Source organism: Hakea prostrata, chromosome 8, assembly GCF_041222555.1.
Source record: "Hakea prostrata isolate BN-2017 chromosome 8, UWA_Hpros_2, whole genome shotgun sequence".
Taxonomy (NCBI): Eukaryota; Viridiplantae; Streptophyta; class Magnoliopsida; order Proteales; family Proteaceae; genus Hakea; species Hakea prostrata.
Genome location: NC_142607.1, coordinates 12,581,289 through 12,598,632, shown reverse-complemented (window position 1 = coordinate 12,598,632; position 17,344 = coordinate 12,581,289). Strand labels below are relative to the sequence as shown.

At 36.0% G+C, this 17,344-nt stretch overlaps 1 protein-coding gene and 1 pseudogene across 1 annotated transcript; both read left to right on the top strand.

The window, feature by feature from the left end:
* The first annotated feature begins 9,662 nt into the window (after positions 1-9,662).
* On the top strand, positions 9,663-10,336 carry LOC149006982 (transcription factor bHLH162-like; annotated as a pseudogene).
* Positions 10,337-13,073: 2,737 nt separating this feature from the next.
* Positions 13,074-13,781, top strand: LOC149006981 (transcription factor bHLH162-like). Its single transcript, XM_089167001.1, has 3 exons — positions 13,074-13,202; positions 13,290-13,610; positions 13,689-13,781. The coding sequence occupies exons 1-3, from the start codon at positions 13,074-13,076 to the stop codon at positions 13,779-13,781; spliced, it is 543 nt and encodes a 180-aa protein (XP_089023127.1).
* Positions 13,782-17,344: the final 3,563 nt, after the last annotated feature.

Sequence of the window (17,344 nt, the reverse complement as noted above, 5' to 3'; positions counted from 1 at the left end):
ATGTCACCGTGTTGATGGCAGACGATACCATCCAACATAGCGACATGTTACAACATTTTGAGCGACTTTTGGAGTGGTATCGATAAAAATTTAACAGCTAATTTCGAAGAGTATTTGGGATCATTTTGGCTTGAGTTTTGTTGTGTAGCCTAATTTGAAGACAATAAACACATTGAGAGTATTATTTTGGCATAAAATATCTCTTATACTAATGTTCTGATCAGCACATGTCCGACTATATGTGGGCGAAACTAAAGGTCTGAAAAACATGTAGATTTGTGTGAAATCTCATTTGATCGACACAAACAATGTACTAACCGGCAATAATGAGGTAAGATGTACTCATATTCGTTGAGGATCGGAGCAAAATAGAGTTAAAATGTAAAAAAACATGAGTGAGAAGCTTTGGAAGCTTTGGAGAAGAGAGAAAAAATGACAAAAAAATCAAGTAATAAATCACCCAAAATTCAACCGAAAATTCAGCTAAATATCGACAACATTTGATGACATATTGGTAACATTTGGAATTTTCCATATCACACATGAGTTTTGTATTGGGTTCCATCAACATGACGATGTATCGCCAATTTTTCGTACCATGCTTAAGATAAAAAGGTTTTCATAAAATTCTACGTTTTTCAAAGCTTCTGTTTTTCCCCATTTTTGGTAAATTTCGAAACTTCAATATAAGTTACAAATATCTGGGGATCCAAAGATGATTCCCAAATCAGATCGAACAAGAACCCTCGAAAGCCTGTCTGGACTCTGAAGCAGCTTAATTATCTGAATCTGCAGAGACAACCACATATATATATTTTCCAATATTAAACTGTTTCAGTAAGGTCCCATTAATAATTGAGGTTATTCGATCGAGCCAACCCCAACCACAACCAATTTGAACAACTTCAAGTTGTTCTGTGCCACAGAGTAATTAAGGATAGAAACCTGTAAGAGTGGGCTCATGTGAAATTTGACAGTTTTCATCGAGTCTGGATCTGTGACCTCAACGAGGAGCACTTTCCGTTGGTGTGGTTTCATTATCTTTAAATATTTTATTTTATTTGTTTATCATTAGGTCCTACCTGATTTTGTGGCTGAAAAATAAAGAAGATGATCCAGACTCTTTAGTCAAAGATGAGGTTAGTGCCATCGTGGCAACTGGTGATGGCCGGGATACTAAACCCAGCCAATAAGATAGCGAGGACGACGTGTATGGCTGGTGATCGCATTGGTTTACATAATAGATAAGATTCTTCTCACAATCCTCTCGAATGAGAAATCAAATTAAAATTCTTCCAAGCAAATTTTCCATTTTCAGTTCACACAATTTTTGCATGACCCAAATCATCCCTGAAGTGATAAAAGACCAATATTGTGAACCTGATTGTCCTCCTTATTCTTCCCTTGTTTCAATTCATTCAACGGGAGATTACAAACCAATGGATTTATAATCCAGGTCAACATTAGAGCCATAACTTATTTGAAATCTTCCTACAGTTGTCTGTTCATAGATTTTATCTATGTGAAAGTAAGAACTCGAAGAAAATGGAATTGCATGGAAAGGAAAGAAAGCAAGAAAGAAAATTAGAAATACAATGTTTGATTGTATGGGTTGGTTCTCCATGCCAGTAATACGTGTAGACTGGAATTTTGTAGCCAGGTGACCCTGAAGGTGTCTTCTTGTCATTGTCTCATGTCACCTTCAAACCAACTGGAATATGAGGAAAATTGAAGACCATACAAAATTCTTACAGGAATTACAACTATAAGTCAATAACCAGCTAAGGACCTCAGAACTCAGGAGCCACAGGGACAAACGTGTTACTCGCATGGAGAACCCAGCCATATAATTTGAAGGGTGTGAAAACTTGAATCGTCTAAATGTTAAACCAAACAGGGTAACGTTTCTTATGCTTTGAAGGTCTTTCAGCCGGATTTTGCTTGGGTATTACGTCTCGAAAAGTAGTGTCTGTGGTGCTTATTATTGGATGAGATGCATAACCAAGTAAGATTTGGAATCAACAAAAAAACTCAAATAGTCAGGTTGACCATAGTTCTTTGGGAGTCTAATAAATCACCTTCTTGTTCGAGGAGTAGTGAGGTACTATGTGTTACTTTAACGCTTTTTTAAAATACACTTGTGTGGGCTTCACTTTTATAAAAATAATAAAAAAAAAGAATAAAATTTAGAAGTAAAATCATCTCTAGGTCTCATATGGGCCTCACACAAAATGTGAAAGTGTCAAAAGCGTACGTTTAGAACTATCTATCTCTGCCCCCACACCACAATTCAACATGTGCCTCAGTAAATGCCTCTTCGCCTAGGAGATGGATTTTGATTAGCTCCTGTTGAAATACACTCCAGTTTGCCGAAGTTCACCTTTGGATTGTTATCCAAGGGATAAAAAATCAATCACACCGTGAAATATTAGCCTCCAAAACCATGAAAATCTTGGCTTAAGGTCTTTCTCTTCTTTGATAAGGGAGACAACAAAAAACGAAAAACTTAAAGGAGAAAACATGGAATAAGAAGAGAAAATTATAGTGGTATAATTGTAGCCAGGAGTTTTTTTTTTTTTTTTTTAATAACCGGTGCTAGAGGAAGACGAAGGATTTTTTTATAGGGATAAATAGTGCCCAAGGAAGACGGAAAAATGAGCGTATGAGTGAACGAACTTAGTGAGACATATATTTATTTTGGGGTCCCTCTTATTATTAGGGATACCCTAGTCGCCACTTCATCTCAAGCTTATACGGCTAGGGTTGCTTCCAAGAGTTCCACTGCTGTTAGAAATTCCACAACTGATCAAACATTAGTTACTACATTCAAGACTTCCAAGAGTTCCACTGCTGTTAGAAGTCCTACAACTAATCAAACATCGTTTACTACTTTCAAGAAGAACTCTACAATTGGTACTCACAAAGACTCTAATCAACCCAAAGAAGAGTTTGATATTGATTGGTGCAAAACCCTAGTCAATGTTTTATATAATCTAAAACACCTACCTCCATGTAAACCAAATCAAACACTGTAACTCAAGAGTCCTATAACCACAACTACAAGCTAGAGTCCTAGAACACTGAGGAAGAATGACTCTATTTCTATATAAAGCCTTGTACTAACTCCTTGTAACTTTATGTGAAATAATACTCTCTCTCTCTCTCTTACACGCGCACACACACACACACACACACTCTCTCTCTCTCTCTCTCTCTCTCTCTCTCTCTCTCCCTCCCCTCACGTCTCTCTCTATCTCTACTCCTTCGACGTTTCTCTCTTCTTCTCTCTTTCTCTGTTCAACTATCCCTTTCTAACACTTATCAATGGGAAACTCCAAAACAAAGATTGTGAAAATCTGATTCAAAGAGTTTCTACAAGATTACTCTTGTGAACCCAATTTTTTTGGATAATAGAGCAATTTCAAAGGGGTTGGGAGTAAAATTCAGAAGATTTGAGAGTTGAGAAGAACAAGAAACACAAAGAATAGAGTGACTTGAGAGTATGGAGATAAAATTCTTCATTGCCTCAAAACAACTTAGCCTATTACATTTATGGCACTGGGCTACCTCCCTATTTACATGACCTTGCTACCCTTAATAAATCCTAATATGACTAGCTCTCCACATAACATTGCACCCCATTTAATTCTTTACAAGATAACCTCTCTCATAGGCCCTAATCTTAATCAGGATCATAACAATCACAATCATGGAAAGCCAAGATGCTTAGTCCTATGGGTAAGTCTGTTTTGATTCAATCTACCTCTTCTACAATGACTTATCACAATATGAGTTGTTTCAAGTTGCCTTCATCCATTCTTCAAAGCCTGGATTCATCAAACAAAAATTTATTTTGGTCATCCAAAGAATAAGACCTGGTCTATACAGTTAATTGGAACACCATTTGCTCTTCAAAAGAAGTGGAGGTTTGAATCTAAAGAGTTTAGTCACAATGAACTTGGCGTTACCGTCAAAGAAAGCTTGGGAGTTGATTTTTTTCATCCTTATCTCAATTTCTATGGAGTAGATTAGTCAAACAAAAATATTTGAAGCAAGATTCTTTATTTACTATTAAAGCCAAACCTAATGATTCATTGGGGTAGAAAAAATCCATGTTATTGCCAAGGGATTTCATGAAACCAAGTGTTTTTAAGCTTACGGGCAATGGCTGTGATATCAATCCATGGAGTGATTGGTGGATTCCAATCTGCCTAAATTCAATTTTTCTGCTCTTGTTCTATCTGATGCCCCATCAACAGTGATAGATTTTCTAAATCCTACCAGTAAAACTTGGAACAGAAGCTTGGTGGCCTGCAGAATATGTAGCTGAGATTTTTAATATTTCAATTCCTGTATTTGATAAAGAAGATGAAATCATATGGTATCCAATTTCTTCGAGGTAAGTTTTCAGTTGCTTATGCTTACAGACTTGGAGACAATTTTAGTCCTTCTCTCTCCTAAAGTTTGGTTAAAAGTTTGGCAAATAAAAGTTTCTCCTAGAATACAAATTTTTATTTGGAAGATTTTACTAGGTAAACTCGCAACTCCTGATCTGTTAACTATAAAGGGTTGTAATATTCCAAGTGTCTGTGTTCTTTGTGAAAAAGCACAAGCGACTATAAATCGTATTGTTTACCAAAAAAAAAAGATTGTAGATCATATCTTTCTTCATTGCTCTTTCAGTAAGGTAGTATGGAGGCGCATGGGTCTAAGTATACTAGTTCGATAACCTCTTCAGTCTATGGCTGAAGAGATCATTTCGCTTTGAATTGGTCTTCAATGCATTTTGCCGCTTGACTCGCCAGCTGATCTGCAACAGAATTACCCTCCTTTAAAATATGCGAGAATTTATCTGGTTGAAAGATGGGATTAATTAAGAACTTCATTTCTTGAATTATAGATCTGATTTCCCAACCAAAAAGCCCTCTCAGAATTGAGAAGGTGGATAACATGGAGTTATCTCCTTCAATGATTACTCTTGTTCGAGCAAGCTGTTTGACCCGTATTATCTCAATTAATCATTGGCCTATGTTATCTACTTATATGATAGTCTTCTTCTATTTACCCATGAATATTAAATTCAAATAAATCACTATTCAAAAAAAAAAAAAAATAGTAGACGAACTTAGTTTAGAGGTGGTTAGGTTGGCAAGTGATTATCCAAGGCGAACTTCAGCAAACTGAAGCGTGTTTCAACCGGAGCTGATAAAAAACCGCAGGAGATGTGTTTCCCTTTACGTACATTCAGTGGAAACGGAGACATGTTATTGCCGCCAGTTTGCCGGAGATCTGAGAAACAATTTTAATTCTGGTTAAAAAATAAAAATGATAAAAACTAATTTCAGGAAATGGTGGATATATATAAATCAAAATTCAAACTCGTTGAAAACAAAAACAGAACAATTAATGGTTCTGCGTATCTCTCTCTCTCTCGTCTTAATTAATGGAGTAAATCAAAGTCGACATATAGAAACGATAATGATGAGGAGAGACGAGAGTGCAACGTCAAAGAACAATAGTTCTCAGTCTTTCTTTGTCACCATAAAATCTCAAATTCAATGGTCTCCAAAACAATGACGAGAGAAGGGAGAGAAGAACAGAAAAGGTCTCTCTCATCTCTCATCATCATTTAGATTAATAGTGTCCGATCTCTCTTACTTCTCATCATACTTTTTAAGCAACAGTTCAACAAATGCGATGGTATGATCAGATTGATGATAAGAGATGAGAGAGAGAGAGAGAACCTGATCAGATTGATGATGAGAGATGAGAGAGTTAGAGAGAACCAGGGAACGTTGGTCTCTCTCATTTAGCACAGGAGAACAAAATGACTCTCTCGTATTTCAAACACTGACCACTCTCTTTCTTTTGTATCAAAATTATAAAGGGGTGGTTTTATTGGTAAATGACCAAAACCTTTTTCTACCAAAAAAGGAAAAGTAAATGAGGAATACCTTTTAGTCACTCTTCCTAGTGGTGAATGTAATAGTTCATTCCCTCCTTTCTGATATAAAAATTCTCTTTTGAGAGAGAGAGAGAGAAATAAAATAAAAATAAAACACTAAACTTGTAGCGGATGAGTAAAGATATGATAGTCTAAATCCGTCTTGATTTATTCTGTGTTGGAATAGAGTGTGTTTGAAAAAGGTAGTTGAATAGAGAAAGAGAGAAGAAGAGAGACACGGTGAAAAAGGAGAGATAGAGAAACGTGAGGGGGGGGGGGGAGAGAGAGAGAGAGTGCTTGTAAGGAGAGAGTATAATTTTCACATTAATTTTACAAGGAGTTAGTACAAGGTTTTATATAGAATGAGAGTCATTCTCAGTGTTCTAGGACTATAGTATTTGTGGTTCTAAAACTCTTGAGTTACAATATGAGTTTACATAAAATATTGACCGGTGTTTTTGTACCAATCAGTATCAAACTTTTCTTTGGGTTGACTAGAGTCTTTGTGAGTACCAATTGTAAAATTCTTCTTGAATACAGTAATTGATGTTTAATCAACTATAGAACTTCTAATAGCAATGGAAATCTTGGAAGTCTTGAATGTAGGAACTGATGTTTGATCAGTTATGGACTTCGAAAAGCAATGGAACTCTTGGAAGCAATCCTAGCCGCATAAGCTTGAGATGAAGTGGTGGCTAAGGTATCCCAAATAAAGTGTAGGCCTAATTCTAACGTTAAGACCATATCCAAGTCACTTTAAGGTGATCATCCTGATTAGGGTTAGATCTGGGTTTAGTGTATGACTATTGCCAGTGTTGTCTACTCATATCCAAACCCACTTTCTATTATCTTTGGAATTATGTACCAACACTTCATTCGGTCACTTCAGAAGTCAAATAAAATACCTAATTCTATCATAAAAGTATTTCATTGTATAATTTGTCACTAGAATGAGGATTAGGGCTAATTAGAATCGAGTTTAGATCCTCTCCACCCAGCCTATCCCTCTATTCATAGAGCCACATTCATAAAGTATACTTGGGTTAAACAAGAACAATGTAGTCCCACATTCATGTGAGTGTCACTTTATTTATTAAGAGGCAAGTTGAGTAGAGAGAATCTCCACTAATTAAAATCAGTGCCAAGAACAGATGAAAACCCAACCATATAGAGTTAAGACCAGAAAGGTCTAGCTGGACTTCCTTCACAATCATTCTTTTCCAGATCTGTTGTAATAAGGAGGTGTTAAAATGAAAAGTGTTTCTTAGACTTAGGAGTCTTACCATAGATTCCTTCATTCATTCTTTTCCGTCCTAAATTTATTCCGCGTCGGAATAGAGTGTACGCCCAATTCTAACCTAGGAGGTTTGCAATACACTTTTTTTTTTTTTCTCAATTTTTATATCGCCCTCCATGAAACTCAAAGAATTTTGCCAAATTTGCTGAGATGTTTTACTGTGCTCTAAAATGGAAGTAGGGAGCCTTCTGTAAATAGTAAATGACATTATATTACCTGCTAGCTTCCTCCTACATTTCTTCATGTACCTTCAAGTATTTTTCTATGGAGTGTAATCATCTGGCTAACTCCCTAGTCTGGAATGCTCTTTCCTTAGCGGCCAGAACAACTTGGGTTAACATCCACTCCCTGACTATTGGACTTATATAACATTGACACCAAGTGTTTGCCCTTTGCATTGCACTTGTGTCTAAACTTACATCTTCATTTTGCTAACACATTACTCTTTGTGTATGTATCAGCCATTATTACCAAAAAAAAAAAACAAAAAACAAACAAACAAACAAACAAGTATGTATCTGCCATTGCAGCTAGGGTGCTGGACATAGGGGTGTTAGTAAAACCTTGTTGGCTCCACCCTAAACTCGGCCCAATCCTAGACCAATTTTTTCAACCCGAAGGGTAGATTTAGGTTACAAAATAATCGATCCTGACAGGGTTGGCTCTGTTTGGATTTAACCCTTAGAAGCCTAGCCCAACTTGGCCTTTTGTTAATTTAATTTAGTTAAAATTATATTTAAAATGAATTTTAGCAAATCAAGTTTCCACTTCTCTTGTTTTTGGCCGGGTAAGTAACAATCGGTATCCCTTTTTTGGTTAAGTGATATGTTTTCTCCATCAAAATGTTTTATTTTTTAAAATACCTTACCAACTTAAGGTGGGTTATATTCATATTTTCTTTCCTCCTTTCCTCTACTATTTCTAAAGATAAAGTGATAACAACAATCCATACTCATCTCTGTTGATATATAATTTTAGATGTATGGTTATGGCTCTCGATATTGAGCTGATTTGAAGGTTTTTAATTAAGTATTATTTTTCCTTACGAAAAGTTTTCTTTCATCATATAAGTACTAAAGTACATGTGGTTTTTATTTAGAGTTTAGACTAATTATGCATTTGTTTGTAAGTAATGGGTTTGTTTCGAATGTATAATGCATTAATCAATATTCAAGCGCATTGTGTATAAATAAGAAAATGGGTTTTAGGTAAATCAAGGCTGGAGATGAGAATTTGAATTGTTGAAGCAACATGGTCCATAAGTTCGGCTTGTGTTGAAGATGAACTCTTACGTACTCTACTTAATTTAAACTTAGTGAGGCATGCATTTAATGTGTGCATTAAAGACGTCTCATTGATTTCCTTCCCAGGGGCAGTTTGATGATTTTCTCTCCTCAGTGAGAACCTACAAAAATGCCTTCCCAAATCATTAAAGGGGAACAACTGCATGTGTGACGATATTTGGTGTCTCATTACATACTTCCTAAAGGATCAGTTGCAAGATTTGGGGAGGATTCCTGGGTGATTCGCAAATCAGAACAAATAATAATGTACATATTATTTTTTTGGTGTTTTTATTCATTCGGGCCAGCTTGCGCGCACTTCACTTACATCCTCAGAGGGAGCTTTGTCGTCCGCAAGGATCGAATCCATCCATGACCTCTCCACTTAGAAGTATGGATCTTACCACTCTACCAACATTGCATTGACATTTACATTTAATATTATTTTTGGTGAAATAATAAATGTATGTTGAGTGTTTTGAGGTTTTCACTGTTTGTATTAATTAGTAATCTAATCAGCAATGACGTTGGTGTCGTGGCAACGGCAGATTGCTTAGATACCAAACCGAGCCAATTAGATACTGATGACGTGTATGGCTGGGGATCCCATTTGTATGAAGTCAAAAAAATCTTCAAAAGTGAAGAGCCGTGACAAACCTCTCTCTCCGTATGTGTTAGGTTTCTGTGTCTCCTCTGTTGTGGGCCTGTGGCTAGCTTAAAGGCTGATAACATCAATCGCCTGCTTATTTCCTCTAATTCTATACAACCATAAATCTTCTGTTAGGGTTAGGGTTGAAAGCACGAGGTTGCTTAAAGCATTACACCTTGAGTATCTAGATTGTAATACCCAGACCGCTGCTTCTAGCTAGTATTTATAAAATAAATACTGAGTTCTATTGGTAATTGGATTCTCCTACAAAGGCCCATTACACCGTTAGATCGTAACTAATCTAATGGCCCATATTAGAACATAAGTTGATTATGACTCAAATACTTCAACAATAAGTTGGGTATAACTTGAGTACCTTAACTTAAGTTGGATATGACTCAAATACCTCAACAATCTCCTCCTATGTTCTACATATGGCTCTAGCATCAAGAATTCTGTATTCAATTTGAACATTACATAAAAAAGGAAATGAAAAAGAACCACTTTAACCCATCATCCAAACTGGACCGAAAGACGACTATTGAAAGAAACAAAAGAATTCAAATGATAGGCCTTTCCTCCAGGCTTTCCTCTCTCGTCCCTCTCAACTACAACTCCACCAAGCTCTCTCTCACACACACAGAGTCTAATGCTAACTAATTAAAGCTCTTTAATTTTTAATGGGAATGTCATCGCAGCAAGATTGATTGGACCAGGCAGTACGTTATATAAAGGAACTGAGGCAGATTGGAAAATCTAAAAGAAAGGAAGTGGCAGGCCATCAACATCTATGGGATCGACAAGGATATGAGAGACAGAATGACAGTTGGGCCAAACTTGCCAATATTTGAACTGAGGGATATGGGTCATAGCTTGGAGATTACTTTGATTACTGGAATGAACAAGGAATTGATGTTGAGTGAAGTAATTAGTATTCTCACAGAAGAAGGGGCAGAAATTTTCAATGCTACCTCTCTGTGATGGGTGATACGGTTTTCTACACTATTAACTCTCAGGTAAAAAAAAAAAAATTCCCCCTATTTTTCGGCTTCTTATTAGTTAGCTTCATCACAATATTGATGGGGTTGGTTTGATCTTTGAAGGTCACTAGCTACACTGCAAATTTATACCAGAGACTGAAGGAGTTTGTCAATGCTTGTTGATGATAATAAGAATGAACTGCCTATTTACAAAATCTTACTTTTTACATCTTTTACTTTCTGATAAGAATCACAAGAAGAACTGACCAAGAGGTGATGGCAAGAGTAGCACTTCGTGTGAAGGTAAAGCCAAATGCAGAGCCAAAGGAGGTGGTCTGGAGACAACCTGAAAGGGGCTACTTTAAACTTAACATTGATGACTTGGCCTTAGGGTTTCCTAGACATGCAGGGATAGGGGGACTGATTTGAGACTTGAGTGCCATGATGGTGTCCTCTTTCTGTGGGTGTATGGGTGTCAGAACGAGTTTGGAGGCTAAATCCATGGTCTCAATGCAAGGGTTGGCTGCTGCCGGTCCATGGGTATTGAGAAGCTGTGCATTGAATTTGATTCTGTCAGTGGTATTGGCAATGAAGGAATTTCGCATTCCTTGGTGTGTTTTACAGCTCTGGTATGGATTGAGACTTTATATAAATAGATAGATTAGACAATTACCCACAATTACAAGTAAGCTAATCCAATTGCTAATTTTCTTGCAAAATCAGCAGCAATGGATCATACTTCATCCCTTATTGGGGATTGTCCTGAACAAGTCAAAAAGGAGTTGCGATGGGATGCCATAGAACATTTTGACACCTGAAGAGATACAATGGTATTTGTAAATTTGAGACATGATTTTTGTACTTTGACAAAAAAAATTGTAAACAACCATTTTCATGACAAGAAGAATTAAACATTTTCTGTTTATAATCAAATATTAAAACGTGAAAATTTTGAACCACCACAAGATTAATTAAAAGTTTGAAAGCCTTCCATTAAATAATAAAAGAACAAAGAAATGCAAAGTTTGAATATCCTATTGAATGTAGCTAGGGAATCATTTTTGTTTTTTCATGGAAATTTGTTCATCATGTTATGAAATTTTTGAAAAATGACCTGAGAAGGGGATTTTCACGTAAAACAAAAATAATATAATATAACAATAGATGGAGTATCGGCAATTATGTTCTTTAATTGTCAATAAGGATTATTTTGGACATGTTTGTCAATAAGCGAAAAGCAGTCCCCAACTTTTTCAGTTTCTGTCCTTTCATTCAATTATGGAAAGCACCAAATGAAATACGAACATGGAAGCAATAATCCCCCATATGAAGTGGTTAGAAGAGCAGAAGCAGCATATTGGGAGCTTAACAATGCCCAGGAACAAGTGTAGAACCAACTTGTGTTGTTGCCCACCCTTAACATTCAGAGAAGAACAAAGGGGCTGGGTTTTGTAGCTGAGAGGAAGACAATTGCAGATTTCAGCATTCATTTGAGCAATCACTAATGCCAGTGAAATTCTTTTCTGACGTCTTCTTCAGAATGATTGGACTACATCAGGCAGCTAGGAATTTCACATATGTTGGGAAAAGAGTACAAAAAGAAAGTAGATTGTATGTCCAGAATCCAAACTAGTTGACCAAGTTTGTTCTCCCATGGGGATAATAAACTCCTATTGCTAGAAAACTGCTGGGCTTTTAAATAAAGTTGAGGGATAAAAAGTCCTCTTGAAACTTGTCATCTGAGCACAAGGACCCCTAAACCTAAGACCAACATTTGTAGCTGAGACTTGAGAGTAACAACAAATTGCAGTTTTGTAGCATGCAATGGCGATCCTACAGGTACCGCTGTTTGCTGCACACCATCTCAGAGGGCTTCGGCCACATTTAGGTAGAGACTTATTACCATCAACTGGTTAGAAGCCTAAAAAGACAAGATGGGGGAGCCACGACAATTGAAGTAGCGAGACCCTGGTAGAGAGGATATTTTGTATGCTGCTGGAGCAGTTAATGATGTAGTTATTTCTTTTGTTCTTAGGGGTTTAAATGGACTTTGTTCTGCAATTAACATTAGACACGCTTCCTTTTTTTTTGGAAAACTCATTAAGTTTTAGTTCTAATGATCAAAGTAAAAGGTTTTCAAAAATTCTATTAGCAGGATTAACGACATGCAGTTAGAACTTCTAACTTAGAAATGCCTCTAAGAAGTGGCGGATCTTAGTGTAATGGCACAGTTGTAGCCTGAAATCAAAGTACTGAAACAACTCAGAATAAATTGTTGAGATAAAAGATTATATCTATCGGAAAATTTGTCTCCGTAACTATGCTTAATATGAAACCTTTGGCAGAAGAATCGCTCATTTGATTAGTGGTGCATCTAAGGTTTAGAGACGTTTGTCCATGGTCGGTGCCAGTGGGGTCAGGCATGTGGTGGTCAGCTGACTAACATAGCAACATTCGGGGAAGCTGCCTTCCTTACAGAAACCAATAGTCATCAACCAGGTAGAGTAAGTCGGCCATGCAAACTTCTTTCTCTTTCACCTCTCTCTTCCTGTGAATGTCTTGACTGGTTTTTGCTCAGCTTCCCTCTCTTCGTCGCCTATATATCTCTAACATTCTTGGGTTCTCTTTCTCATGCACCTCCCAATCCTTAAATTTTCGTTTTTCTGTTTCTGGGTTTTGAGCGATTCTTTTCTTTTTCTTTTAAGAAAGAGAATTTCATCCTATGATATTTTTTGTTTCTCTGTAGTTTGTCGATGGATATCAGAATCCAAGAGAGATTTGTTGTTTAACTTCTCTATGGCTGCTTCATCTTCCACTTTGCGTTCTCTTTGTGTTGCCGACTTGCCGTGGACATTATATTAAAAGAGTTGCAGCTTTTCTTTGTCTTTCACAGCTTGTTGAAGAAAGCAGATAAGATAAGATGGAGAATTGCGATGGTACTTCATCCAAACTTGATCGGAAGACTATCGAAAGAAACAGAAGAATGCAAATGAAAAACCTTTCCCTCAAGCTTGCTTCTCTCATCCCTCGAAATTTCAACCCCACGAAGGTACGAAGGTCTCTCTCTCTCTCATATATCTATATTCCAAAACAACTATAATTTTATGTGAACTAATTTAAGGCTTTTTCTTTGAAGGAAATATCATCACAGAAAGACCAATTCGACCACGCAGTTAGTTATATAAACGAACTGAAACAAAGAGTAGAGAGCCTCAAAGAAAGGAAGAAGCAACTTATGAAAATCTCTGAGACCGATAGTGATACAATTGGGTCAAATATGCCAGTACTTGAACTGAGAGATATGGGTTATGGCTTGCAGATCACTTTGATCACTGGGTTGAATAATAAGATCATTTCCAGTGAAGTTATTAGTATTCTCACAGAAGAAGGAGCAGAAGTAGTCGGTGCGAGCTCCTCTGTTGTGGGTGAAAAGGTTTTCCACACAATCCACTGTCAGGTAAATTTACTTTTTAATTTGCTTCTTGTTAAGTTAGCTTTATCATAAGATTGATGGGGGTTGGTTTGATCTTGGAAGGCCACTAGCTCCAGAATAGGAGTGGACACTACAAGCTTATACCAGAGACTGAAGGAGTATGTGTTCGTTAGTTCTTGGGGTACTGATATTTAGTGAGGTGCAATCTTTAAATAGGTGTGTATGGCATTTTAATGAGTTTCTCTCTGCCTCTTCTTGACTGTAATACTATTTTTTTGGTAGGTTTTTATTGGGTGAGGTATCGATTAATTTTCAGGTGGTGAGCCACTTGCTCACCACCCTATTATGTATTTATAATCAATGTTTAGTAATTAATGGACTTCTCCACCAATATTTTACCAAAAAAAGAACTTCTCCACCAATAATATCAATTATTTCCTCTTTGCCATGGACAACATTACCTTCAAACAAAAAAGATCCATATGTGCAGTCAAATCGACAATGTTGTTGTTAAGGATAATGACAGTTTTTCGCTTCTGAGGCAAAACAGAAAAATCATAGGCAACCCTAGTCGAATCTAGGGTTGTTCTAGCCACCACTACTCCATGTATGCAACACTTCAAGAACTCCATTCAAACTCAACTATTTCCATGTGTACAAGACTTTAAGAACCAGATTCAAACTCAACAACTCAAGAGACTCCAACAGACTCAGACAGAGTTGCCCTAAAACACACAAGAGACATAGTTTATACCAAACCCAAATAGATAACTTATGTAATTCAAACTCTAGAGTTGAAGTCCAAGATTAATGTTGAGCAAAACTCTTGAAACTTTAAATATATAATCCGTACTATAGTCCATCTCAAGGAAGCAAATCACATTTCTCTAGATATAGGTTGTAGAGATCAACCGGACCAGTTAAAACTGAGTCTCTCTCTCTCTCTCTTCATCACCCAAAAACATGTTTCTCTAACCCTAACTCATGGCAAGTAGCAGTTGGCAACTATATATATTTTTCGACATTGAATTCTTGGCTGGGTATTGAAAATGAGTTTTAGTATGGACGAATTATTTGAGTTCAGTCAAAATTTTGAAAACCGTGAGCAAATGTTATCTAGAGTATATCAAATTCAAAAAATTATGAGACCCACCCATCAACTCAAATAACATTCAAAATTTTTGCCTAAGTTATAACTAGAACTTGAAAAGTGTAGCTATTTTTAACATAAAATTGACTGACGAAGAAATTGAGTATGTAAAATACTAAATCCATATTTTTAACACCAAAACCCCTTTAACGACATTATCTTGATTAAAGACAAATTTAAAGTATAATGAGATAGTCACTAGCCGCAAAGGGATTAACAGGGTTGAGTAAAATAGTAAAGAGTTTCTTACGTGTGGGTCCCCTTAGTGCAATATATTACATGTGGGTCCTAACCAAACTAACACCGTTAGTCGCTGTTAAGTATCTTCAAATTTCAAACGTAGAGGGACCAAAATGCCTCTCAAGTTATTTAATACATTGTGTTATTATATTTTTTCCCCCGCTTTTTTTGGATATTTATATTTTTTTGACCATAGCTTAGCATTGAACTACCAACTGCCTTATGTTTTTCCTTAAGGGCCCTAAGTCAATTGTAGTCTATATTTTCTTTCTTTTTTTGCTTTTAATACAATCAACCTTCTAGCAAAAAAAAAAGTGTGTACAAAGAAGCATGAAAAGTAGTGGAAATCATAAGTACAAGACCAGATTTACAAAATCTGCCTCCCAAGAAGGAACGCTTCAACTGAACCATAATTCTACTTCATGTGATTTTGCTCTATGTTCACAATCCTCTTCATACAAAGAATCCTCCAGGCTCCAGCATTAATGTAGGTTCTTTTTTGGCCATTTGTATGCATTTCAAGCTCAATATCATCCAACAAACATCAAGATTTGGCAATGTAAGAGAAAGGCTCAGGCTTAATTCTACCTATTTTATGTTGTAATATATATTTTTCAATTGGCTAGGGAACTTGAAATAGGCAGACTAATGAAGATTTTATTCTAAATTAGGGCAAAGAATTGTTAATTAGGGCTAATGAAGATTTTATAGAGCTGCAACTTGTTCGTGCTCAGGTTCTAAGAATCCTTTGCTAGCTAGCTGTGCAACAGTTGAAAGCCTGAAATAGTTCTCTTCGACCATGCTATTGCAATTTTCCATTCCTAAGGTGTTGCTTCAGGCAATACGAAAGCATCTAAGTCAAGAAATCCCTCTAATTCGATATTCTGCCACTTGCGATCCTTGCTAAGTCAAAGAAACAAGATTTGTGAGATTTCTAGTACTTTTGACTTTTAGTTGAACTTGGCCTGTTGGCCTTGTTCTTAATTTGGTCCAATATTTTCTAGTCCTATATATCTTTTTTCTCTCAATTGCCCCTTTTTAGGTTTATTTTGTAAGGCTTAGTGTTGCATGTTGAGCCTTCTTGGCTCTCTTTTGTTGTATTTTCTCTCCCCTTTTCTTCTCTTTAGTACAAAAGCTTTTGTATATTTTTTATATAAAATTTGCGAAGATAAAAAAATCACCAGGCCTGTGATATGTCGATGCCTACTGGTTTGAGTGAAATTGATCTGCAAAGTCTCCTTTGTAGAGGATCCCAATTAACTAAACAAAGAGTGTAATGTAAATGTTTGTATTCTCTAAAGTGTAAACCCAAAAAAAGTTCTTTTAAACTCATTTAGCCCCCCTTTCTTCATTTTATTTTGTTTCTTTTCTTCTCAAGCTGAGGGCCTGAGGCTAATCTCTAGAGTATAAGCATAGCTTTTCTTTCTTTTATGAGTTTTCTCGGACCTTGTTTGGTGACAGTTTAGTCAAGTAGTACCACCCAATTTTGGACCAGAAAAGGCAACAACTTTGAAACGTTGTCTTTAGTAGGTCAGTCTTCATGGCAGGGGCAGACCCAGGATTCGACATTGGGGAGGAAGAGGGCGTGAACAGTAATTACAAAATTGTTATAATTTCTTTTTGGATAAGAAAAAGATTTACTTGATAAGTTTATATCTATATATGATATATCTATATATATTTTAATTTCAATTTTATAACGAATTTTTGTATTAGTTAATTGTTATCAACCTATTTTCACCCAAATTTCTTACAATAAAATTGGATCAATTTATAAACCTATTATTCCCTATTTTGTTGCTAGTTTTTTTTTTCTTTTCTGTTTCAAGATTAGAAAAAAAAATATAGACAGAATTCAAATTGATGAATTCAAAGTTTAGAGGAAGACTTAGAGATGATGAATTTTCCACGATTTGTTTGCTTGTGGAAGTGATCTATTTATTATTTGATTTACAATAAACTTTCAAAATTCAAATATACAAAATCTTATTCAATGTTGTAGGTGTACTCTCATATTCTATTGCGCTTTGAATTCTAGGATAGAGTTTCCATTTCGTTGGGTTTGAATTTAATTTAGTGTATATATACTCTCTCATTTCAACGAATCAACCACAAATAAAAATAATTAATTAATTAAAATAACAGCAAGAAATTTTCATACAATCATACTCTTACTCACACGTATTCAGCACTTAAAAAAAATCAAGAGAGAAAGGAAGAAAATAAACCCAAAGAGAAGAGAGAGAGAGAGAGAGAGAGAGAGAGAGAGAGAGAGAGAGAGAGAGAGAGAAAATAAAAATACCTTATTGTAGTCATGTGGAGAAGATCTAGGAGAAAAGTTTAGCTTTCTGAAATTCAAATATTCCCT